The sequence below is a fragment of the Pantherophis guttatus genome, chromosome 16, assembly GCF_059756535.1.
Source record: "Pantherophis guttatus breed Tessera chromosome 16, ASM5975653v1, whole genome shotgun sequence".
NCBI lineage: Eukaryota > Metazoa > Chordata > Lepidosauria > Squamata > Colubridae > Pantherophis > Pantherophis guttatus.
The window spans coordinates 13007788-13033980 of record NC_142078.1 but is presented as its reverse complement, the minus strand read 5'-3'; the positions used below and the strand labels follow the sequence as shown (position 1 = coordinate 13033980).

Sequence of the window (26193 nt, the reverse complement as noted above, 5' to 3'; positions counted from 1 at the left end):
AATTGAATTCCACCACTGAACCAAAGTATCTGATTCAACATTTGGGGGATCCCTATATCTGTTCGGATAAAAATTAAAAAATGAATGAATGAATGAATGAATGAATGAATGAATGAATGAATCAACAAATAAATAAATAAATAAATAAGCTTCAAAATAAAACGGGAAGAAGGAAGAGTTCTTCCTTCTGGGCTCCCAAGACTGTTCAAGAGGATGTCAAGCCCAGCTCCAGTCTTTAATCTGTCTGAAGCTCTTAACAACCATTACGTCAATAATGATCAACATTGCCTTGCTTGCCAAATATGGCTGGAAGCGATGCCAATCATTCGCAGGTTCTGGGCCTTTCGGGGTGGGTGGGTAATGTGTTGTTGAGGGAAGCCTGAGATTCTTCTTTCCTGGAGGACCAGTGGGTGGGAGATGGCAGCCTTGGATGGCCAGTCCATTGCCCGACTCCGCACCAACCCTCCTGAGTTTCGCAGGAAAATGGCTAACGATGGCGGGGGGGGGACTTCTCTCCTTTTCAAAGGGTTAACCCGTGTGCGCGATCTTTTTAATTGTCAAAAGCGCTCTAGGCTATTCGGGTTGGCAGATTCTTCAATAATCTGTTTTATTTTTACCTGCTGGGAGCTTAATTAAAAAACAAAGAGGCTCAATTTAAAGCTGATTACTATGCTAATTTTGTAGGAATTGGGCTGCGATTAAGCAGCTTTAAAAGAGGGGGGGGGATTTAGTTTGCCCTGGGGGAATAGGTTGGAGGCCGTTTTTGATTCCGTTTCATTACTTAGCTACAATTATTTATAAACTAAATGGAAATCATGATATTAAAGAGTAATAAAAAACACGAGTGTCTATGTATTATTGAGCAGGGGAAGTTTTCTCCTCCCTCTCCCTCTCTCCCTCTCTCTCTCTCCCCCCTCCTCTTTTTTCTCCCTCATTTTTTAATTTAGCACCGAAACGTGCCGGGGACTTTATTACGATGACTTGCAGTTAACACAGCTAAATGCAGTTGTTAAATATAAGATGCCTTTTATATGGGCCCATAAATTGGGTCTTTGTCTCTTCTGCTTTCCCGCCGATAGATCACATGAATAAGTTTATAAAGTCATCATGGTGACAACCAAGATGAAGCTCAGGTTGTTGGGAGCAAAGAGTTTTATGAGACGAGAGGCAAAAGAAGTCTCTTTAAATGGGAATAAATTATCTCGGGGTGCGTGGTTTAAGACCCCTGGGAATCTGAGGTTTGAGCGTGGAAGAGCTCAAGCTTGCAATCCCAGCAGAGCTGGGTCGATCTGAATTGCTCAGGAAGCATCTGAAGAAGCAGATCTCAACTCGTTCTGGAGATCTCCTGTGGTTTCATGCAGGGGTGGGCTGCTGAGGGTTTGCAGGGGTTCGGGAGAATCTCTAGCTAAGATTCTGTGCAGTTTGGAGAACCCCCAAATCCCACTCCTGGCTGACCCCGCCACTCTACCTGTTTCCGGCCTCCAGATGGCCTCCGAAGCCTGGGGAGGCCGTTTTCACCCTCCTGGAGCTTGAGGAAAGCCTCCGGAGCCTGGGGAGGGCAAAATTTTGAAGCCCACCCCTGGTTTCATGCTTGGAGTGTCCAAACAGGGCACATTCAAACCCCTGCATTCAATTGCTTCAGTGCTCGGTGGATCGTTGCGAACATGAAACGAATCGTTGGGGACATTCATGTTGTCTTAAACTCTGTGGATGAAGGGCAGCGATAAGGAGTAAGAAATAAAACAGGGAAGCCATGGCAAAGGACGAAGTATCGGGGAGAAGTTTGACGCATGGCAGGATAACAGGAACCTTCTCATGAAGTCTTTATGGAGATTCTCAATCATCCAGGTCATGGTTGTCCCAAAGGTGCTTTCCAAAATGCAACTGGACTTCCTTCAATTCTAGTTCTCATCCAGAAGTAGAATTGAAGAAGCTTCTTGAATGAGAAGTGAGACATCTTGACATGCTGAGGCTCTAGAAAGAGTGCAGAGAAGAGCAACCAAGATGATTAGGGGACTGAAGGCTAAAACATACGAAGAACGGTTGCTGGAACTGGGTATGTCTAGTTTAATGAAAAGAAGGACCAGGGGAGACATGATAGCAGTCTTCCAATATCTCAGGGGTTGCCACAAAGAAGAGGGAGTCAAACTATTCTCTAAAGCACCTGAGGGCAGGACAAGAAGCAATGGGTGGAAACTCATCAAGGAGAGAAGCAACTTAGAACTAAGGAGGAATTTCCTGACAGTGAGAACAATTAATCATTGGAATAACTTGCCTCCAGAAGTTGTAAATGCTCCAACACTGGAAGTTTTTAAGAATTTGTTGGATAACCATTTGTCTGAAGTGGTGTAGGGTTTCCTGCCTAAGTAGCTGGTTGGACCAGAAGACCTCCAAGGTCCCTTCCAACTCTGTTACTCTATTTTCAAGGAATAATCCAAGAAAGACCAGTTGATTTTTGGAAAAGCATTTTTGGGACATCCCATGAAGTCATCCCTCTGGTCAATAGTTCTACTGATACACAGTTCTTCCTCGTATAGACACAGCTACCTACCTATTCTATTCTATCCCATTCATAATTTCCTATTCTATTCTATTCTATTCTATTCTATTCTATTCTATTCTATTCTATTCTATTCTATTCTATTCTATTCTAATTCTATTCTATTCTATTCTATTCTATTCTATTCTATTCTAGTGTCTGTTCATACCCCCACTCCAACTCTGTTCTTTCTTGCACCCATGACAAGGTGGCTTGGTGGCTTGAAACTTGTCTTGGCTACAGATGGATGTGTTTGTCTTCCGATGGAAGAATAGGATCAGTAGCGATAAGCTAGCAGTGCAGGTGAGGTTGGGGAGAAGCAGATTTTTTTTTCTTTTTTTCTAGAAAGCAGAAGAATTTTCCCCCGAAACTTAAGACCTGCTAACGGTGGAGCAGCAGCAGCGGTGAAAAATTTTCCATCCTGCTGCTAAGCCTCCAAAAACTTCCCTCGGGTGTGAAAAGTCCCATCACGGGGAATGCTTTTCAAAAATGCATTGGCTTGGACCATTGTTTGAACATGGTGAGTGGGAAGGATGTGCAGTCTTTGAGAGGTTCAACCCTGTCTTTCTGATCTGCCTCCTGACCCAGCGTACACCTTACATTCTTCCTTTCATGACCAACGCAGTGGGTATGTGCCCCGAGGCAACCCCTCCATTCGCCCCCTGGTCCTTCATCAAAGGAACTGTTTACAGATGGCTTGGGTTGTCTTCGGATGCCCCATAAACAGTATTCTTTTGTCTCCAAAAGGAGGAGGAGGGTGGGGAAAGCTGCTTAAGCCTTTAATGATAAGGATTTGGAGATGGAGGAGGTACTTTGTCAAAGCAAAGGGGATTGTCCACCATCAGCTTAGTGAGAAGGAAGATGGGGCGCGATCCTGGCGCAAGTGGCCTTTGTTCCTTTCTCTTGGGGGATTCTAGATCATCTTGTGGCCAGTTCAGAGACGGGAAGGAAGAGCTTTGGACAGGGCACCTCTGGGGGAAAAGCTTAAGATGTTTGTCACACTTGACTAAGGCCATGGAGCTCTTCAAAGAAGGTCTCCAGGGATTTGGGGGGTGGGCGGTAGGAAACTAAAAATAACAAATCCTGTTGCATGGAATTTGGCAGGGAAGGGAAGGAAAAGAGAAAGGGAAGGAAAGGAAAGGAAAGGAGGTAGAGAAGGAGGGAAGAAGAAAGGGAGGGAAAGAGAAAGGGAAGGGAAGGAAAGGGAGGGAGGGAAGAGGAAAGGTAGGGAAAAAGAAGGAAAGGAAAGGAGGAAGGAAAGGGAAGGAGGTAGGGAGAGAGGGAAGAAGAAAGGTAGGGAAAGAGAAGGGAAAAGAAAGGAAAGGAAAGGGAAAGGAAAGGAAGGGAAAGGAAAGGAAAGGAAAGGAAAAGAAAAGAAAAGAAAAGAGGAAGGGTAGGGAAAGGAAGGGAAAGGAAGGGAAGGAGGTAGGGAGAGAAGAAGAAAAGTAGGGAAAGAGAAGGAAAGGGAAGGAAAGGAAAGGAAAGAAGGGAAGGGAAGGGAAAGGAAGGGAAGGAGGTAGGGAGGGAAGAAGAAAGGTAGGGAAAGAGAAGGAAAGGGAAGGAAAGGAAAGGAAAGGAGAAATTCAAGACATGTAAAGCCTAGTTAAGATAAGGGACAACTTTCCTGATGATTGTTTCAAACCTTGAAAAAAGAGACCATATAAAAGTTTTAGTGAAAAATGGAGATTAAAGGTTTCGCTTCCCCATTTCTCATAACATTCGAGATGGGGGAATTCCATGTTCTTTGATCTGTTTTGGTCACCTCCTGGAGGCCTGGAAAAATGCAAAGGGAAGGACAATTGGGGTGATTAGAAGGCTAGGAAGCTCTCTTATGGATGGCAACTTCAATGCTTTTTCCTTTTTAAGTTGAGAGGCTGGGGACAGCAAAAATGGGACTTCCGGTCCTACTGGAAGTTGGCAAATGGGCCGTTTTCAGCCTCCGGAGGGCCTCGGGGGGGGGAGGCCATTTTCGCCCTCCCCAGACTCCTAGAAAGGCTCTGGAGGCTGGTGAGAGCAAAAAATGGGCCTACCGTGCCATCACGTGCCAGGAGCAGGGGGAGTGGGGGGGTCACACGCACATGCGTGGGGGCAGGGCGCATAGAAGTATGGGTGTGGGCACATGCACGCAACCCTCAGCCCATCCCCCACTCCTGGCACATGATGGCAAAAAGGTTAGCCATCACTGCTCTATACCATTTCAGACAAATGGCTGTCCAACCTCTTCTGAAAAATTTCCGGTGATGGAGCAGCCACAATGTCTGAAGGCCAAGCCGTTCCAAGATTGGTTTATTAGTTTTAAATCCTGTTGCTACTTTCTGAATTCCGAGCGCCATTTCTTCCGTATTCACTGTAAGGAAAGATCTCTTATCTGTGTTTGTGGAGCTTCTGGAATGCAGATGATCAACCATAGCCAGAGAGTGGGGAACTATAAGGACTTTTAGCCAAGTCCAACAAAGCCAGTTTTATGTTCTTACCCAAGCTAACCCAGCAAGCACACATCAATAGATATTAGGACACGGTGTATCAGTTTGACATTAGTCGTGCAATTGCTAGTAAGGAGCAAATTCCACCAGGAACAGATTCGAGTTTATTAAACGTAGCTTCCTTCCTTCCTTCCCAGCAAAGTTGGGACGACGACCGTAGACTACGTGATGGGAAATCCCTGCCACACGATATTATAATGGTTTATGTTTTTGCTAAAGGGAAAGTTCCTAGTCAAATGCAGTATATTTGAGTGCTCTAATTTGCTAGGAGAGGCAACAGAGCTGTGGTTTTGTAGAAGTTGTTCTGCTTTGGAGTAAGAGAAAAAGAAAAAGATGAATCCTTTTTAAAGATTGGTTTTGAAGTCACTTGCAAAAGCTTTGGGTTTTGGGTTCGATCCGTATTCTGTGGCTTGTTCTTAAGAGTGCGATCAAGCGACGAAAGGGGCGGGGGTGTGCTTAAAGCCAATATTGATGTTTTATGCGAAAGGTGCTCTGGCTGACTTTACAATCTTCTGGCTTATCGCTAAATCTGCAAATACAGGTGCGGAGTGTCCAATTCGCTAAATCTCCAGAGCAAACACAGATGTTGAGAGGATGAAAAAAAACGCCTGGTTTTTTTCTTGGTCCTTCAGTGTTGATTAGAGCGAGGATAAATACTCGAACGAGATCTGCTCGGACTTTCCTTTGCAAGAGGATGGTGGGCCCCGTTTTCTAAGTCCTTTTGCATCCTCGGTTTCTCCCAATCCCCCGCCACCTCATTTCTTTTCCTTTTTGATTTCCTGGGGGTGCATTATTCAAATAGAGCAAGCAGTAGTTCTCAACTGTTTGCCGTTTGCTTCATTCTCACCCCAAATCTCTACAAAGGAGGAGGGGACAGACTAACTGCGTCTGGGATCTAATGGGGTAGCCATGCGAATGTGGGGTCCCTGGTGCTCTCTGAGGCTGGTGGTTTTCTTGCAGATGTTTCATGACCCAACTAGGTAACATCATCAGTGCTAGAGAGGAGGAGGAGGAGGAGTACTGTGGGGTCCTTGGTGCTCTCTGAGCTTGGTTGTTTTCTTGCAGACTTTTCATGACCCAACTAGGGAACATCATCAGTGGTAGAAGGGAGTGAGGTTTGCAGAGAGGAGGAGGAGAACTGTGGGGTCCTTGGTGCTCTCTGAGCATGGTTGTTTTCTTGCAGACGTTTCATGACCCAATTAGGTAACATCATCAGTAGTAGAAGAGAGTGGGGTGTGTAAGGAGGAGAAGGAAGACTGTGAGGTCCTTGGTGCTCTCTGAGCTTGGTGGTTTTCTTGCAGACTTTTCATGACCCAACTAGGTAGTATTATCAGTGCTAGGAGAGAGTGGGATTTGTGTGGGGGGAGGAGGAGTCGGAGGAGGAGTGGGGAGAGAACTATGGGGTCCTTGGTGCTCTCTGAGCTTGGTTGTTTTCTTGCAGACCTTTCATGACCCAACTAGGTAGCATCATCAGTGCTAGGAGGGAGTGGGGTTTGGAGGGAGGAGGAGGAGAAGTGGGGAGAGAACTGTAGGGTCCTTGGTGCTCTCTGAGCTTGGTGGTATTCCTGTAGATATTTCATGACCCAACTGGGGAACATCATCAGTGCTAGAAATGAGTGAGGTGTCCGGAGCGAAGGAGAAGGACCACTGTGAGGTCCTTGATGTTCTCTTGATGGTTTTCTTGGAGACGTTTCGTGACCCAACTGGGGAACATCATCAGTGCTAGAAATGAGTGAGGTGTCCGGAGCGAAGGAGAAGGACCACTGTGAGGTCCTTGATGTTCTCTTGATGGTTTTCTTGGAGACGTTTCATGACCCAACTAGGGAACATCATCAGTTCTTCATGTAGCTGCTATATAAACACCACACTCTCTTGCACAGGTGATGTTCCAATAGAAGAGAACATTTATCGCTCAGGGTTGGAGTCCTTGGTGCTCTCTGAGCTTGGTAGTTTTCTTGCAAACATTTCATGGCCCAACTCCTGAAGCACTGATGAACTTACCTAGTTGGGTAATGGCGGGAGAGAACCAAGGACCCCACAAGCAGTGCTGGGATTCAGCCGGTTCGCACCACTTCAGGAGAACCGGTTGTTAACTTTCTGAGCAGTTTGGTGAACTGGTTGTTGGAAGAAATCATTAAGGCAGAGAACCGGTTATTAAATTATTTGAATCCCACCACTGCCCACAAGTATACCACCGCAACGAGATAAGGGTCTCCAGGCAACGTTTACATTGGAAAATGTTCCTGGGCAACTCATTAGGAGCAAGAGATATACTCTAAAGGGGCACGGGGGACTTAAATTTTTACAGATGTAAGCGATGGGTGCCCAGCAATTTTCAGAAGAAGGGATGGGCTTTGAGCACAAGCTGGGTGGGGCCAGGAGAAAAACATCATCTGATTTAATTAAATGCAAATATAGATCAACATTTCATTTAAAACCTGGATTAAATTAAGAACTGCCCACAACAATATTCTTCGCACCCTGACAGGGGCACCTGTGAGCAGGATGAGTCCCGTGGCATCTCTATTTTTCAAGTTAGATTTAGGCCAGAAGGGAAGTTCTTTCCAAGAGACGATTATCCTCTTTAGAACTGGGCCTATCATCCTAAATCTGGTACAAAATTGAGGAGGAATCATAGGAATCTTCTGTCTGTGATTTGGGCGGCGGAAATGGAAAGGGATGAATTGATGATCTCCTTCCAAAGGAAGGGATGGATATAAAATGTTGTTATAGGAAACATAACATAAGCAGTGACGTCAGCAATGCGGCTATAATCAAGATGAAATCATCCTGAGTGTTATCCTATTTCTGAGCTTGGAGACATTTTGTTACCCAACTAGGTAACATCATCAGTGCTAGAAGGGAGTGAGGTTTAAAGACAGGAGGAGAATTGCGGGATCTTTGCTGCACTCTGAGCTTGGCTGTTTTCTTGCAGACGTTTTATTACCCAAGCAGGTAACGTCATCACTGTGACTTGCTCTCTGTATGTAAAAAATAGCTCTGGTCTTGGTCATTTTCTTGCAGACGTTTCATTACCAAACTAGGCAGGGGTGCTATTCAGCAGGTTCTGACAGGTTCTGGAGAACCGGTAGCGGAATTTTTGAGTAGTTCGGAGAACAGGCAAATACCACCTCTGGCTGGCCCCAGAGTGGGGAGGGAATGGGGATTTTGCAGTATCCTTCCCCTGGAGTGGGGAGGAAATGGGGATTTTGCAGTATCCTTCCTTTGCCATGCCCACCAAGCCACGCCCAAACCACACCATGCCCACCAAGCCATGCCCACAGAACCGGTAGTAAAAAAATTTGGATTTCACCACTGGTCTATGGGTCTATGGCCATCTTGGTTCTGAGCACAAGTAACCTTCCTGTAGTTATTAGTTGAGCAACTTGCCGGGTGGGCGTGGCCATGGTGGGCGTGGCCTAATCTGCCTCCTGCACCACGGGGGGCCTTCTTGCCCTCCTCGGGCTCCAGAGGCTTTTCTCAAGCCACCAGGAGGGTGAAAACAGCCTCCCCAGGCTCTGGAGGCCCTCTGGAGGCCGGAAACGGGCCTTCCTGAACTTCCGGTAGGCCCATTTTTCGCCCTACCTGAGGCTCCATGCACGCCCTGCACTTACCGGCATCCAAAACGGGCCGCGTGGGGACTCCTGGGAGGGGATGGGCAGTGTGATCGACTGATCGACAAGCTCAGTGTCTTAGCCACCTGGGGGTTCTCTGAACTGCACAGAATCTTCGCTAGAGGTTCTGCCGAACCCCTGTGAACTCCCAGCAGCCCCACCCCTGGTTGGAGACCTAGGAAATAGAGCAGGGAGGAAGAGAGAGGCGATGGTTCTTTCTCCCCCAACAGCAAATCAAAAGAGGTTCCATTGGCAACAGCCCTTCTTCGCCAGTCTGTTGTGTTTTGTTGTTGTTGTTTAACCTGCGCCCCACTGTTTCACGGCGAAGGGAGGGAGGTGAGGAGCATGAAACATTTTGTTTATAAAACGCCTGTGTGTTTGTTTTATCTCGCCCTCTTCTCCTCCTCCTCCTCCCCGCCCCACACCCCGGAGGACACCCTCCTCCTCCTCCTCCCCCCCCTCACTGCAATCCCGATAATGGATGTCACCACTGAGCCTTGTGTGTCTTCTACCGCAATAACAGCACCGCAGAAGCTTTTCAGAGGATTATTAATAAAAGATTGTGTTGATGAGTTCGGAATTTGGCAATAGACCCCCCGCTGCAAGAAGAAGAAGAAGGGGGGAACAAAACCCCGTTAACACCGCAGGACAGTGAAATCCCTCCCTTGCAAATCAGCAACTAAACAGCTTTCTTGATGGACTCCAGGCTGTAGAGTGTCTCGGCAAGGCCACATAGCAAGTGATTGTCTTGTTTTATGCCAGCCTCTGGTTGGAACTGCCGCCCCCTCCCCTCTTCTTAATGGTCCCCTTTTGGGAAGGAAAGGAGCATTATCCTTGCATCCTCTTAAGTCATCCTTGCCAGCCCACCCACCCATCCCCGACACACCAATCTTCAAGATACAACACACATTACTTTAAAAAAAAAAAAACAGCCATCAGGAGTTCTGAACGCCGCTGGAATTGGCACCGAAGGCAGTCCCCGAACAGCAAAAAATAGCAACTGTAGTTGGTAAACTCAGGCAGCTGAGTTTCGTGCCGTCACATTTCCCTGCGTGAATGACAGTTTTTTGAAGGATGTTCCTCCCACAGGAAAGTGGGATGGGGATCAAGGGTGGGATTCATTTTTATTTTATTTTATTTTATTTTGAATTTATATACCGCCCTTCTCCCTGAGGACTCAGGGCGGTGAACAGCCAAGTAAAAACATCAAGTACAAATATTAAAATACAGTTAATATATATATATATATATAAATTTGGCCCCATTAATTAAAAACAATAAACAAAACACTTAAAACCACTTAAAAAATTAGGCCAGCCCGGCTTGCTGGAAAAGGAAGGTTTTAAGGGCACGGCGGAAGGCACTGAGGTCTTGGATTCTCCTTATCTCTGGGGGCAGCTGATTCCAGAGGGTAGGTGCCCCACAGAGAAGGCCCTCCCCCTGGGGGTCACCAGCCTGCACTGTTTGGCTGATGGCACCCCGAGGAGGCCCTCTCTGTGGGAGCGCACGGGTCGATGGGAGGTCGTCGGTGGCAGCAGGCGGTCTCGAAGATTCAGACCGGTTCGGGCAAATCGGATGTTAATTTTAATCTGGTTCACTGAACCAGTAGTTGCAAGGATAGGCTGACCCCTCCCACCCTGCTCCGCCCCTCCCAGGAGACTCCACGCAGCCCGTTTTGGATGCCAGGTAAATGCGCGGAGGCTCTGGGAGGGCGAAAAACGGGCCTCCCGGAAGTTCCAGAAGTCTGGAAACGGGGCCAATTTCCGGTATTCAATTCAAGGTATTAGCCATGACAGCCCTGGGTTCTACAAAAGGGACAGAGTCTCCTTGAAGAGCTGTCTAGTCCAGGGGTCTGCAACCTTAAATACTCAAAAGAGCCATTTGGACCCGTTTCCCACAGAAAAGAAAACACCAGGAGCCACAAAACCTGGGTGGGCGTGGCCAACTCGACGTCACTCACTCCCACCTAGTCACATGACCCCCCCTAGCCACGCCTACCCAGCCGGTCATTAGGGCAGTGAACCAATTGTTAAAAAACACCGGGAGCCACAAAATCCTTTTGACATCTCTCTCTCTCCCCCTCCCTCCCTCCTTCCTCTGTCCCCCTCTCTCTGTATCTTGCTGTCTCTGCCCTGGCCACTTCTCTATCCCCTGCCATCACTCTTACCATCTCAGGCCAGGCAAGGAGTGACTGGGAGGGGAGGGCAAGGGGCGGGGCCAGCCAGTGGTGGGATCACCTGACAGGGAGCCACAGCAGAGGGCCCAAAGAGCCGCATGTGGCTCCAGAGCTGCAGGTTGCTGACCCCTGGTCTAGCCCAAAAGCAATTCCATACGGCCACCCTACTAGGATTCCAAAAACGTTTTCCAAGTTCTGCTGTTGTCCTCACTACAGATATTATGAGAAGGAGGCCAGAAATAAGCCCCAGCCAGCACTCTGCCCCACCCACCATCTCCCATCCTTGCCTAGTCATGTTTCCATGGCCAGTAAGGAAGTGACAAAAGCTGGCTCATCTCTACAAAATATCCCTCCCCCCCCAAACACTCCGAGATGTTTGCAAGGACGCCATTGCGTTCTGCAGAGTTTGCAGCTGCAGGCAGGGGAGAAAACTATGGGGCTGAATGGCAAGAATTGGCAGGAGTCCCTGCCAATGGGAAACCTGCCCACCCTCCCCGAACTCTGCCCAGCTCCCGGATCTCAAATCGCAAAACAAATTTGGCCGTGCGAGCTAGGCTACAGCTGAGCCAGAAGGAAAAAAAAAAATTGGCTGAGAAACTCATGAAGAAGTATGGCTGCGATGACTATTGATCTGGGAGTGGTGCCAAGATTCTGGGGTGGAGGGGAGACCCCCAAGGCAAGAAGGAGATCTCCTACTTGGAGACGTTGGCAGGTGAATCTGGAGCCTTCTTTATGCAAAGCAGACGATCTATCTCTCAGTAAAGTCCCTTGTGTAATATCTAGATCTCCTATCCAGATCCCTTCCGGAGGTGTAGAACTTCCAACTTCTCTGCTGTGGCCGAGCTGCCAAGCAAATTCTGAGGATGAAGTTTCCATATCTTGACGTGGTCCAGAGTTGGAAAGCCTCAGCTGCCTTAGTAGAAGCCGCTAAGTGGAGGGAGGAACAGATACCCAACTTAACTCCCTCTCCCCGCAAAAGAAAGGAAGGCATCATCCAACCAAAAGAATAAGATCAAGTTTGGTTGTATTTAACCATTGGTGGGTCTCCCTAAATATCATCCCCTTCTTTTCTAAAGGTTGGGTTGGAGAACCCTTCACAGAGAGGACACCTGGTGAATGCTTTTAAGTAGAGGGCTGTCTGTGAATACTCCTTCAGACCTTCAATGAAGGCAAGACTATACAACTCAGTATACCCCAAGTATCAGGTTGATGTTCTTCTTCAATCTCAGATGTTCCACCATGAAGACAATTCTGGTTTTGTTTCTGTTTTTTGCTTTGGATTCTCCAGATCAGGGCACTTGAGAAGTTCTTCTAAATTTCTCAAAGCTTGTTTTGTTTCAGCCTTGTAGGGCTTCGAGGTACAGTCTCAGTATCCCCACCTTTCTGAACCTTCCTTAGCTGCTCTACATTCCCAAACTTTAAAAAAGATGGAATAATAATGGATGGAGATTCTTCTTAACTTCCTCCCTTGGGGTTTGAAGGATGGAGAACCACCGAGGCTGCATGTTGCTGGAGAAACGATGGCATCATTCAAAGAGAGGCCATCTTGAAGCTCAGTCAAGGCAAGAGTTTCACTTGTCCTCCTACAGAAATGTTCCTCAAATGCTCTACTCCTTTGAAAGCAAATTTCCAAAGCAAATTCTCTTTTCCGAACAAAATAATCCTCCTGTTAGGAAGAACAAAACAGCAACTGAATGGTTCTATGTGGCGCTAATTATAGCAGCTTTTATTGTCCCTCTTGTCTCATGGATGGGGAACCGTGGCCAACATTTATTACACCAATATATCTCACGCTCCCAAGGCAGAGGTTGCAGTCCAAAGCGAGCGTTGCTTTCTGAATCATCCAATCCCTACAAAGTAGGTTGCACGATAGGTTCAAAGCCGGCATGTTCTCCAACCCTAGATCTCAGCGGGGTGTTTGAACGGAAGGACCAGAAGTTCTTGTCCGTGGAGGTTGGGTTGGACCTCAATTGTCCCCCGCCGTTTCGTTTCCAGCTTCCAAAAGACAGCACGTTAACAGGGCAGTGTGGTTCCCCTGCTGGCACTTTGATGGCAGAATTTACGAGGACTCCAAAGAGTTTGCTGGAGAGAAGCGAATTAAAACGATCCTTCATTTGCAGAGTCCTTACGATTGGCAGGCCGGGCTGAAGTATCAAAGAATCCCAAGGGTGTCTCATCGCCCATGTTCCTCTTCCCCCCCTCCACCCGCCACCAACACCCATTGCTGTCTACAAGCTTAGCAATTGCTCCACCCCACCCTCTCCCCAAAGTTTAGGACTGCCTTTTTCCTTCGAATCTGCTTGGAATTCAAGGGTGAAATCCAGCCGGTTCTGCAGAACCGGTAGCGGAAATTTTGAGCAGTTCGGAGAACCGGCAAATACCACCTCTGGCTGGCCCCAGAGTGGGGAGGGAATAGGGATTTTGCAGTATCCTTCCCCCAGGAGTGGGGAAGGGATGGGGATTTTGCAGTATCCTTCCCCTGGAGGGAATGGAGATCTTGCAGTATCTTTCCCCTGGAGTGGGGAGGGAATGGAGATTTTGCAGTATCCTTCCCCCTGGAGTGGGAATGGAGATTTTGCAGTATCCTTCCCCTGGAGTGGGGTGGGAATGGAGATTTTGCAGTATCTTTCCCCTGGAATGGGGAAGGAATGGGGATTTTGCATATCCTTCCGCCTGGAGTGGGAATGGAGATTTTGCAGTATCCTTCCCCTGGAGTGGGGAGGGAATGGAGATTTTGCAGTATCCTTCCCCTGGAGTGGGGAGGGAATGGGGATTTTGCAGTATCCTTCCCCTGCCACGCCCACCAAGACATGCCACGCCCACCAAGCCAGGCCCACAGAACCGGTAGTTTAAAAAATTGAATTTCACCACTGTTGGAATTGGGAAATGATTATTATATAGGGAGAGATTTTTTTTAAAAAAAAAAAAGAAAGTTCAGGGAACCGATTGAATTTATTTTATTATTTTATTTTACGATCTGCAGCAGCAATTAAGGAAAGAAGAGAGATGAATGGTTGGCAATCCTTTTGATGGATTTATCTGGGCTTCAGAGCAGAAGCAGAGAGATTTAAGCTAGGCTTTTTTGTGGGAAAGTCATTTGGGCCAAGAGGCTTATATAATTTGTCCCCAAACTGTCGAAGAGAACAGAACAGAATAACCAGAGTTGGAAGGGATCTTGGAGGTCTTCTAATCCAACCCCCTGCTTAGGCCAGGAAACCCTACATCACGTCTGTAGAAATGTTGTGTACTTACTAAGATTGTCCAGTCTTTATGATTCTTGATGAATTCATCTTGTCTTTTTATGTACACTGAGAGCATATGCACCAGAGACAAATTCCTTGTGTGTCCAATCACACTTGGCCAATAAAGAATTCTATTCTATTCTATTCTATTCTATTCTATTCTATTCTATTCTATTCTATTCTATTCTATTCTATTCTATTCTATTCTATTCTATTCCAACGAGTTAGGATGCTTAAATCCATTGACTGCCGTTCTTCCACCCTTAAATTCCGCCGTTAGTTTCACCGTCGCTTGGATTTTGGTGGCCGGTTAGTTGCTTTGATTAAAACCAGGGTCTGCCCTGTTTGAGAATTTCAGGCTCCTTGTTTCCTTTGCAGTTTGTACGTGCGTGTTACTAGTCCTCATGGCTTGTCGGAATGCATGCAAATCAAAGGCAATTACGGAATGGAGCAGACTTCATTAGAACTGGCCCCATTCATTCAGCAATCTATATCTACCGTGACTGTAAATATAGAGTTTAAGCGGTTTTTAAAAGGGAGGGAATATTATGGTAAGGAGGAGAATCAGCAGCTGAGGCATTAAAATTATACAGGTAGTCCTCGACTTACGACCAACAGGGGGGAAAACGCTTTGCAACCTATACTTTCACAGATGAGGATCGCTCCAATCCCAGAGTCACGTGATCACAATTCAAATCGCTCTTGCAACCCGCTTGCATTTACACCGGGCTCGCAGTGATCACCATTTGCAACCTATTTTTTTTTTTACCATTTCTGGCAAAATACAAGGTCCTTGGAGGACGCTGGACTCCCTTAACAACCGTGTAATTGGCTTAATGGCCACATGATTCGCTTTACGACTGCGGTACAAAAATGGTTGTAAAACCAGGTTCTGCTCGCACGGGCAACTCGACTTACGACAGCACTGTTTTAGGACCAAAATTCTGGTCATAAATCAATCGTGATTAAAGAGGCGAGAAAGAGGATTGTTGGCTGTTTAGTGGGAAACGTGCAGCTGTGATTTGGGGATATGTTTTCCTATCATCAGCTTATCCTACGTTTTCTCTCTGGGCCTGGAAAAATAAGACGTGGGGACACGTGATCAAGGAGAGGAAACATGATTTAATTACGCAAGGGGCCACAAATCTATTAACATCCCCGATTTGATTAACACGTCCTGTGATACGGATTCATCCAACAAGCCAAGTTATCCTGCCTTTATAACTTCCTCCTGTTTAGCCAGTCTCTTGAACCTTGCTTAATGCGGGCGGCAAACCCGATGCGGCACCGTGCTTATCTCACCCCGGCGAGCAACAAAACACAACACAACACAACCGTTAACAATCTATTTGCCCCACAAACAGGAGGAAATTAAAGCCCAGGGGCGGTAAAGGTTAGTTGTTAGGGCTTGATTATGAGAGCAAACAGCGCAGGAGAGGAATCGAGAGGCAGGACGGATCGAAAAGCAAGATAAGGAACCAGAAGGCAATAAATCAGGGACATGATATAACGTGGCCAGATGGCCTGAATCCTGGCACTGCCAACCAGTGGCAACAATGCCAAGGGCACTCTTGTGCTGCCGGGGGCATTCCCGACACATGGGTCATATGGGAACAGCGAGACACAAGGTAGTTTTTTTTTCCAGGACTTAGTAGATGAAATCCTAGGGTTGGAAGGGATTTTAGAGGTCTTCTAGTCCAACCCACAGCTCGAGCAAGAGACTTTATACCATTTCTGACAGACGGCTGTCCAGTCTCTTCCTCACTGGGCTGTTTCTTCTTTTCTTCCTGACCGATTTTAGATATTTTTTTTTCCTCCTTCCAGTAAAATAAATTGTTTGTTTTGTTTATTGCGCAACGAAGAGGCTGCCCAACTCCATCCCAACTCGGGGCGGCCTATAAAATTAATAAATGATTTCAATATCGGCCAACGGGGCTGTTGGCTCAGCAGACTGGAAGCATTGTGATTAACACCAGCTGTCTGCAATTACTGTAAGTTCGAATCTCACCAGGCTCAAGGTTGACTCAGCCTTCCATCCTTTCTAAGGTAGGTAAAATGAGGACCCGGTTTGTGGGGGCAATAAGCTGACTTTGTATAAATATACAAAAGTATGAAGGCTATTGCTTAACGCATTGTAAGCCGCCCTGAGTCTCCGGAGAAGGGCAGCATATAAATCAAATTTAAAAACAAAAACAAAAACGGGCAAGCCTAGAATTGTGGCTAGTTGAGCTCATGCCTAGAAGGTTTGCTAGCAAGCATTAAGCCATCAGTTGAGCTCAGCTCTAGAAATGGCGGGAATCGGAACGGGGCCAACTCGCCACGGGACAATTCGACAAATACAAAAATTAAATTAAACTCCAATGGAACCGTGGCCAATAATAATAATAAAAGAAAGAAAGTCATTCCAGAAGTACGAGAGTCACAATCATTTCGATGAAAACGTGCTCACCAATAATAAAAGTAACTGAATGAAATGATGAATACAGCATTGAATTGTCATGGATCAGGTGTTTCAAACTCAAGGTCCAGGGGACAGATCCAACACCTGGGGTGCTTAGATCCTGTAGGGCCACCCTGCAAAAAGAGAAGGACCGGCCCACGGTGCCTCTGCCAGCGAAAACACAGCTCTGGAGGGCCGTGCGTGGCACTCCCAAGCTCTGTTTTCACTGGCAGAGGGTTGCAGGCAAGGGTGGGATTCTACCGGTTGAGGCCGGTTCGGGAGAACCGGTAGCTCCGATGATCAGCTGGGAGTGCACGATTACCGAACCAGTTGTTAAACCGGCAGCATCCCACCACTGGTTGCAGGAGGCCATCGCAGCTGAAAATGGAGCTCATGAGGGCCGTGACGGCCCTCCCGAGCTCTGTTTTCACTGGCAGAGGTTTGCAGGAGGACGTCGTAGCCGAAAACGGAGCTCGGGAGCCCGTTTTCGCTGGCAAAGCGCTCGCTCGGGCCTTCACCGGCACCCCCAACACGAGTGACGTTGAGCTGCCCACGCCACACTGCCCTGCCCCCCTGAGGTCAAACACAACCCGATTGCGTCCCTCAATGAAATTGAGTTTGACACCCCTGTCTTATACCCTGAGGAATGGGATGCGTTTTATCCTCCCCCTGGTGCAGAACCACCTGAGCATGTCTCTCTCTCTCTCTTTGCTTGGGTTCTTCCCTCTCCCGCAGGTTGTTTGCTGCCAAATGCAGTGGGTGCATGGAAAAAATTGCCCCCACGGAGTTCGTCATGCGGGCGCTGGAGTGCGTCTACCACTTGAGCTGCTTTTGTTGCTGCGTCTGCGAGCGGCAACTGAGAAAAGGGGACGAGTTCGTCTTGAAGGAAGGCCAGCTCCTTTGTAAAAGCGACTACGAGAAGGAGAAGGACCTGCTCAGCTCCGTCAGTCCAGATGACTCCGATTCAGGTGAGGGTCCCTTCTGAAATGGACCATCCTTACTTGGTGGGGCTTCCAAAATGTATCTGGTTGGGCACTGCGTAGTGATGCAGAATGCTGGACCTTTGTCTAAATCCGAGTTCTTCTCATTAACCTTTCTAATAATCACAAGTTTTCAGTAGAACATAGAACATCGGGTTGGAAGGGATCTTGGAGTCTTTCTAGTCCAAGCTTCTCCCCATGGCAGAAGAGCTTCTACCATTCCGGACTTCCTTTGAGTTTTTTTATTATTATTATTATTAAAAGTTTTTTATTTTTTAAACAAACATTTAATACATCAGTCATTCCTTCCGTGAGACATCTCAGTGTTGTCTCCAATCATTCTTCTTTTTGTTATTTCTTCTGTCTTCACTCTCATCCAATCAATTACAACAATTCCTCACTAACAAAATATCCTGATTATAGCATTTTTATAAATAACTATTAATTTACTTAGTTGTATCTCTTTTCTAACCAGTAGCAGAATTGATTCCATCTCTTAAAGTATTCTGAATTTTCTCTTTCTTTAATCATCAAAGTCAATCTATTCATTTCTGCACAATCTAATTTTTTTTTAATTACTTCTCCTTCCAAAGGTATTTTCTCTGCTTTCCAATGTTGTGCATAAACAATCCTTGCAGCTGTTATTACATGTCTAATCAAATAAATATTTTCTTTGCTAATTTTTTCTGGACTTCCTTTGAGTTTGATGGGATGGAGACATGTGATCCTAGAAAGAATAACAGAACAGAATAATAGAGTTGGAAGGGAGGACTCCGGACGTCCTCCAGTCCAACCCTCCATCTGTAGCTCAAATACAACTGTGAACTCCATTATACAAAGAGTATTTGATCAATCTTTACTCAGTAGAGTGGAAAAATTGATGTGCATCCTTACCATAGGATTAATAGCTATTTCCGCTCCCCTTTTTTTTTTTTTTTTGCACCGGTCTAATTTTTTTTAAAAAAACAGAAGGGGTAAATCCAGCCACTCTAGTTTATAAACCTGGCCCAACGTGAGGTGTAAACTAGGAGATGTCATTTAACCAAGCAAAGCATAGCTTCACATACGGTGTGTGAATGCGGCCTCTTAGCTCTACCATATTTTGCACAATATTTCAACAGTGAAAAGTGACGATGAAGACGGGGACATCAAACCTGCTAAAGGGCAAATCACCCCCGGGAAGGGGGGTGATGACGGAAAAGATCCGAGGAGACCTAAGAGGCCACGGACGATCCTCACAACCCAGCAGAGAAGAGCGTTCAAAGCCTCCTTTGAAGTATCTTCCAAACCTTGTAGGAAGGTAAGTTTCTCCTTCATCACCCCAACCTTTGCTATTAATCCTTGGTATAGTTACTCGTTGCGCACAGAAGATTCTTCACTCCATCCCAGGTACGATTTGGGTAACTTAGACTTATTGCTTACGGATCCGGCTTGACTTGTCTCCTCTCCTCATCATGCAATTGCTGTGTCTTCTATTATCCTTCAGCAGGGTGGTAAAAACTGATGTGCGTTCTACTGTAGCTGATAGCTATTTCCCTTGAATTTGTGGATCTCGAGATATCCAGTTTGTTAGTGGAAGATCAAAGTATAATCCCCAGAGATGCTATTGGCAAACCGGTAACGGGTTTTTGAGGCTTGGCACATGCATGGAAGGCATGCGTGCACACAAAGCGAGTGTGCATGTGAAGCAAGCGTGCATACATGCCGCGAACTGGTGGTAAGAATTTGTGAAACCCACTGATGATAATCCCCTATCTCACCAAAGAAAGGAGGACATCTCCAGCTGGGTTCTTCTGGAGTGCTTAAAAGACTGAAACCCGGCATTGGATAGGACTATAAAAAATGGAAATCGGACCAATAGAAGTCTCGACTGATCCATTGGAATCCATTGATCTGGAATTGGCAGGATTAAAACCCAGATTAGTGGTCCGCGGGATTTAAAATTATGAATTTAGTGTTCCCTGAGGTCCGAAAGGTTGAGGACCCCTGTTTTGGAGGATGGGTCGACCTGTTCTCCAAAACACCTGAAGGCAGGACAAAAGAAGTAAAGGATGGAAGCTGATCAAGGAGATGGTTCTGAAATTTGCCAATTGGCTCCTGAGAGAAATGGGGAAGGCGCTCCATTTTAACTAGGATTCAGAACTAGGTTAGGACATGGGGTGGTCCCTCCCTCTTAGGGTGATGTGATAGCAGTCCTCCAATATCTCTGTGGTGATATTGGATATTTCAGGACAATCTCGACTTCTACACTCCCTGAGTAGAGTGGAATAGTGTTGCACAACCCACTAGCTCACTCAAATCGGTGTAGTAATGTTGTAATGCTTACTTCCCAACAACAAGCACAGTCAAGTCTCAACATTTGTATCTACATGAGGAGGCAGAAGAAGCTTGGTATTAGCAAAACTTAAGCCAAGGTTTCTGGTTCAGAACTTTGCAAACACACCGAAGAATAAAATCAATCTTGTAGCTTTTGAAGGTCTCAGTTGCAGATACCTTTTACATAGGTACTCTTTGACTTCCAACAGTTCTTTTAGTGATTGTTACAATGGCCCTGAAAAAGTGACTTAAGACCAGGGGTGAAATCTATTTATCTTCCTTACCGGTTTGGAAGTGCATACGCAAAACCTTCTGTGCATGCACAGAAGGTAAAAAACACATTTTAACCAGGAAGTAACAACACCCGGGTGGGTGGGCGCAGCTTTACTCTGCCATCTCTATTGGATCACCGAATCCACCACGATGATCACTACCGGATTGCCTGATCTGGTCCGAACTAGGAGCATTTCACCCCTGCTTAAGACCGCATTTCACACTTATGACTGTTGCAGCATCCCTGCAGACCTGTGCTCAAAGACACGTGACAACTGACCCATACTTATGACAGTTGCAGTGTCTCGGGGTCACACGATCCCTTTTTGCGACCAATGAGGGGGAAGCTGGATCCCTTCTGACCAATGAGGGGGAAGCTGGATTCATTTAACAACCGTGGCAAGCAAATGGGGCAAAACTCGCTGAACAGCTATTTCACATAGCAACGGAAATATTGGGCTCTGTCGTGTTCGTAAGGCGAGGACTGCCTGGGCTCTGGGAAATGATGGGTTATGTAGGAGCTTGCCGCAACACTCGGGGTTGATTCTTTTCACGCCGTTATAATTTCTTGGAAACCGGGACCAAACGTTGCTAGATGGATTAAATGGAAGGTTTTTGGAGGATCGTGGCAAGCTCGGTTTTCTGTATCTGGTCTTTCTTGCAGGTAAGGGAGACTCTGGCGGCTGAAACCGGCCTCAGCGTTCGAGTAGTCCAAGTCTGGTTTCAGAATCAAAGAGCAAAGGTAAGGCCACTCAAGCAATGGCACATCAACAGAGCAGGAGTGGGTTCTACTTTACTATCGGTTCGCAACGGGAGCGCGCACGCTTCTGCGCGTGCGCAGATCGACCATTATGATGTCCAGGTGGGTGGGCGGAGCCTCCCATCAGTTTTACTACCAGTTCGCAAGAACCAGACCGAACCAGGAGCAACCCACCACTGAAACAGAGGAAGAAGAACCAGAGGAAAACAGGCTGATTTTGACTCTCTTTCCTTTCGCAGATGAAAAAACTGGCGCGACGGCATCAGCAGCAGCAGGAGCAGCAAAACTCACAGCGGCTCGGCCAAGGTAAAGCCATCCCTGCAACCGGCTTGGAAAGTTTAGGATTGGTCATTTATTGATAAAAGAGAATATCTGTACCTCCGGGTTGAACCGTGGGGTCCTTGGTTGCTCTCTGAGCCTGGTGGTTTTCTTGCAGACGTTTCACGACCCAACTAGGGAACATGATCAGCGCTAGAAGGGAATGGAAATGTGGAGTTGAGGGGGTTTGTGGAGAGGAGGAGGATTGCTTCCTTGTAGACGTTTCATGACCCCACCAGATAACATCATCAGCGCTAGTAGGGAGTGCAGAGTTTGCTCCTCATAGCTTGCCCTGCAGCCGGCAACCAATACAGGGATGGGTTCCACTTACCTTTACTACCAGTTCGCAACAGGAGCGCGCATGTGCAGATCGTCAGAGATGACGTCAGAGGAGGTAGGCGAAGCCTCCCATCGCCATTACTACCAGTTCGCAAGAACCGGACCGAACCGGGAGCAATCCACCACTAAACCAATACCCTGATAAGCAGCTCTTCCTCCTGTCTCCCAAGGTTGTTCTCACATCCCATTACAGAAAGTTAACCTATTATAGGGTTCCGTGCATTTTCCGTTTCAAAATAATAGGAAGCGGTTGTATTAAATTCGGCAGCGTGGTTGGGGAAATATAAGACACCCCTGCAAGGAGGAGCGGGGGGAATGGATATCAGGGCTGCTAACGTCCAACGGTTGCCAGTTGTTTGAGAAGCAGCGTAATTGTCCCCCATTCTGTACATTCCACCAGAATGAACCTTGGGCTTGGATTCCCAAAGGGAAGGTAGCTAGTTTTCTGAGACTATATGCCTTGGCACATTTTCAGCTCTTGCACCCTGATAATAATTGGCATTCAGTTCATCCTTGTCTGCTTTGGGCCGTGCTGGCACCATCAGGCGCCAGTCAGGCAAGGCTGGCAAAGTGCCACAGCAGAGACTGGACAAACCCAGGGCCTCTGGCCCTACCCAGGCTTGCAAAATCCTTCGAGTGAGGACGCAACGCGCCAACCCCTTGCATATGGATGAGAGACGCAGCTCACCTCGTCAGACAGGCATTGCTCAACGTCAGAGGGAGTCGGCTGGTGCCAGGCCTCCTGGGAGTGGAGTCTTGAAAGAACGATCGGCAACTTCTCTTTCCATCCTAGCAGAAATGAATCACTGCGTTCAAATCGGAATGGGGCTGAAAGAGATTAGGGGGGGGGTGAGTGGGGGAAGGGGAAATCTAGGAAAGATTCTCCGCAGGATCAAATCAAATCCAGATTCTAGAACTCAGCGCTTTGCTGAAGTTAAGGAATGGGGTACTTTGCACAGGGGACTTCCTTTCTAAAGAGAAATGGCTTCCGCTATCTTCACAGGAATGGAGTGGGCCGCCTTGTCCTAGTGACAAGTGGTCCAAGAACATTGGACATTATTTAGTGACAAATGGTCCCTGCACGAGCATTGTGTTCATTGTGCAATCCTTGGTGGTCTCCGAGCTGGGTTGTTTTCTTGCAAACGTTTCATGACCCAACTAGGTAATATCATCAGTGCTGCAAGGGAGTGGGGTTTGCTCTTTGTTTATACACAGTAGTTTGTGCTGCCAGTGTTGATGAAGGTGTGATTTTTCTCCTTGGTAGTTCCTTGATCAGAGTATTGCTTTCTGCTTGATTTGTTTGTGTGGTGTTAATCCCTGTTTATCTGGTTATTGGTTGATGAGCGCTGGTTTCAAGGCAAGCTACTGAATATAAACTGGGAGCTAACCCCACACTCCTTCACACTGATGATGTTCCCTAGTTGACTAGTGAAATGTGTGCAAGAAAACAACCAAACTCAGAGACCACCAAGGACCCTATAGAGCCCCGTGTCCTCCTCCTTCTCCACCACCACTCTGCAGACTCCACTCTCTTTTAGCATTGATGATGTTCCCTAGTTGGGTCATGAAATATCTACAAGAAAACAACCAAGCTCAGAGACCACCAAGGACCCCACAGCTCCTACTCCTCCTCTCTGCAGACCCCACTCTCTTCTAGCACTATTGATGTTCCCTAGTTGGGTCATGAAACATCTGCAAGAAAGAAACTGAGTTTCATGTTTAATGAACAAGGATAATAATAATAATAATAATAATAATAATAATAATAATAATAATAATAATAATAAAAAAAAAAAACATGTAACAGTGATACTCATTGTCATCGGGGCACTAGGTATCATGTCCAAGAATTTTATAAGATACATCAGCAAATTGCAGCTTCCTGCAATAACACCAGCGGAACTGCAAAAAACTGCACTACTCAGAACATGGTACATCTTAAGAAGGTACTTGGTTGATACCTAGGATGCTGGCAGCAACCTGTATCAACCATTAGCACCAGTCAGTGATATTTGTGATGCATTTTTGAATGTTCAGTTGACTGAGTTTCATATTTAATGAATAAAGATAATAATAACAATATAACAATATAACAATATAACAATAATAATGACATCATTGGCATTGACAAAATTTCTATCAGTCAATTGCAAAAGCTGTTTATTCATCCTGTGCTAGCACCTTTAACACATCCACATCTGCCTATCGTAGGGCCTTGAGAAGGACTCAATAGAAGGAATAAAAATGCCAAATCCAGTCTAAACATCTGGCTGGCTTCTCAACCAACAATAATAACCACCGGCATTGACACAATCCCCATCAGTCAATTGCAAAAGGCCGCTTTACTAAGAACAGCTCACATCCTGACACAGTACTTTTTTTTAACCCCATGAAATCATCACATCTGCCTATCCCAGTTCCTTGGGAAGAACTTTTGATAGCTGGACAAAAATGCCAGACCCAATCTGAACATCTGGCTGATGACCAATCACAATAAAGACTTCTTGGTAGGTTGACTGCGAGCCAAGCCTTACTTGGAGTTGTTTTTGTTTCGTCTTGCAGAAGTAATGTCCAACCGGATGGAAGGGATAATGACGTCTTACACACCCCTTGCACCACCGCAACAACAGATTGTAGCAATGGACCAGAGCACCTACGCCACTGATCCTTTCCAGCAAGGTCTCACCCCACCACAAATGCCAGGTGACCACATGAATCCTTATGGTAAGACTCCCTGGGAATCAGCTGCCATTGTCATGTGCAAGTAAGACCTTCAGAACATCTGTGGAAACACTGAGGTCTCCTGTTAACATCTGGAAGGGCGCAGAAGCGTCCAGAGAACCAGTAGAGTGCAATGGTTAAGGATGGGCTCAGGAAACACTTGCTTGTCCATTCTTGGCCTGTGAAACTCACTGGCTGATTTTAGACAGGTTGCTTTCTCTCAGCCCAAACAGCTTTGCAAGGAGGGCTGTCTAAGCTGCTTTTATCTCCTAAAGCAAAGCAGGAGAGAAATCTAAATTCAGATATCCTATCGATTAGAGTCTTCTTTTTTTCTTCTTGCTTGTTTGCGTCGAGGTGGATTTGACAAAGCAGAGCTCCTAGGAAGGGACCGATCAAACTCATCCTATTTCTGTGTTCATCAGTGACTTCATTTTAATCCCACCCGTTGTCCCCCCCCCCAAAGGATCCAAACACACATTAGAGTAGTCCATGATAGTGAAGAGCATTATAGGATTTGAAAGCTTCTTCTGTTCTTCCTTCCTTCCCTCCGCTTGTTCCTCCAGACCTCCACACCCCATTGGCAAACGTGGGGATTAAATCAGCTGCTTTCTCATTTCCTGGAGCAGCAGATAGCTGTCAGAGATGTCGAGCCCTGCCATCGCCTTCAGGGCAAATGGCATTTCCTAAGGCTGTTTTTCCTTGGATTGCCATCATCCTCAACCCTCATGCCAAGAGAGAAGAGAAGAGGAGACGTAAATAAATGAATCAGTGGAGCCCAAAGGGCGTGGGGAAGAGTTGCTTCTCCACTTTGGGCTACTGATGGCAACTGTTAACCTCTATAAGTGCTCTCTTGCATTTGTGCAGCGTTACAGGTTGACCTTGGTCTATCAGATCTCAGATGGGTTCCATAGCTGATCAATTCTGAAAATGCTGGTTTTGTTTTGTTTTGAGCTTAAAACATCTATTGCAGGAATAGGGTATGTCTAGAGAAAAGAAGGACCAGGGGTGACATGATAGCAGTCTTCCAATATTTGAGGGGCTTCCCCAAAGAAGAGGGGCGGGTCAACCTATTCTCCAAAGCACCTGAAGGCAGGACGAGAAGCAACGGATGGAAACTCATCAACGAGAGAAGCAACCTAGAACTAAGGAGAAACTTCCTGACAGTGAGAACAACTAACCAGTGGAATTCCTTGCCTGCGGAAGTTGTGGGTTCTCCATCACGGAAGGTTTTCCAGAAGAGATTGGACAACCGTTTGTCTGAAATGGTATAGGGTCTCCTGCTCGAGCAGAGGGTTGGACTAGAAGACCTCCAAAGTCCCTTCCAACTCTTCTTATTCTATCTATCTCTGCATCTATTATGAAGCCAGGGTATAAAAGAGCCATAAAGAGTTAAGCCACGGCATTATTCTAGTTATGCGCTTCTTATTTTAAGGAGGCCTGGAATTGGAGAAAGTAGAGGAGTGGGGGGACCAGTCTTGTCTTTTCACAACCACATCAGTGAGAAGGCTGCATCAGATGTGGTTTGGCAGAAAGCTGCTTTACCCTCGTGCATCTAGAGCTTTTTAGCATGCAAATTGATAACAGCTCTTATCGCGCTCACAACAACAGTATGTTGGGAGGGGGGAATGTCTAGATTCCCAAACCGGGGGTGCCAGATGGGTGGCATGGAAATTGAAAAAGACACCCCTGTTCATCTCTGTGGCTGGGCAAGGACCTGCTACTCATATTTCTCCGTTCGCGCATCCAGTCGTGTCTCGGATGAGATCCTGCTGCGTGCCTGCTTTGAAGAATTCAGAATAATTCAGTCGGGCTTTGTCTATCAAACCTTAATGTCCCTGGAGCAGATCAAAGGGCTAAGTCCTTTTCTTGAGCAGGATGGTCTTTGGACAGTGGTGGGATTCAAGTAATTTAACAACCGGTTCTCTGCCCTAATGATTTTTTCCAACAACCAGTTTGCCAAACTGCTCAGAAAGTTAACAACCGGTTCTCCCG

General features: G+C 46.6%; 1 protein-coding gene across 4 annotated transcripts in view; it reads left to right on the top strand.

The window, feature by feature from the left end:
- Nucleotides 1–26193, top strand: part of LMX1B (LIM homeobox transcription factor 1 beta) — a 125958-nt gene that overhangs the window by 95695 nt on the left and 4070 nt on the right. For 3 of the 4 annotated variants that reach the window (XM_060691841.2, XM_034416582.3, XM_060691842.2), the window contains exons 3-7: nucleotides 17230–17462; nucleotides 18596–18774; nucleotides 20728–20805; nucleotides 21063–21129; nucleotides 24043–24204. In XM_060691841.2, the coding sequence (XP_060547824.1) occupies nucleotides 17230–17462; nucleotides 18596–18774; nucleotides 20728–20805; nucleotides 21063–21129; nucleotides 24043–24204 (719 nt within the window). The remainder of the gene's footprint in view (nucleotides 1–17229; nucleotides 17463–18595; nucleotides 18775–20727; nucleotides 20806–21062; nucleotides 21130–24042; nucleotides 24205–26193) is intronic. The other variant, XM_034416583.3, reaches the window with a different exon arrangement.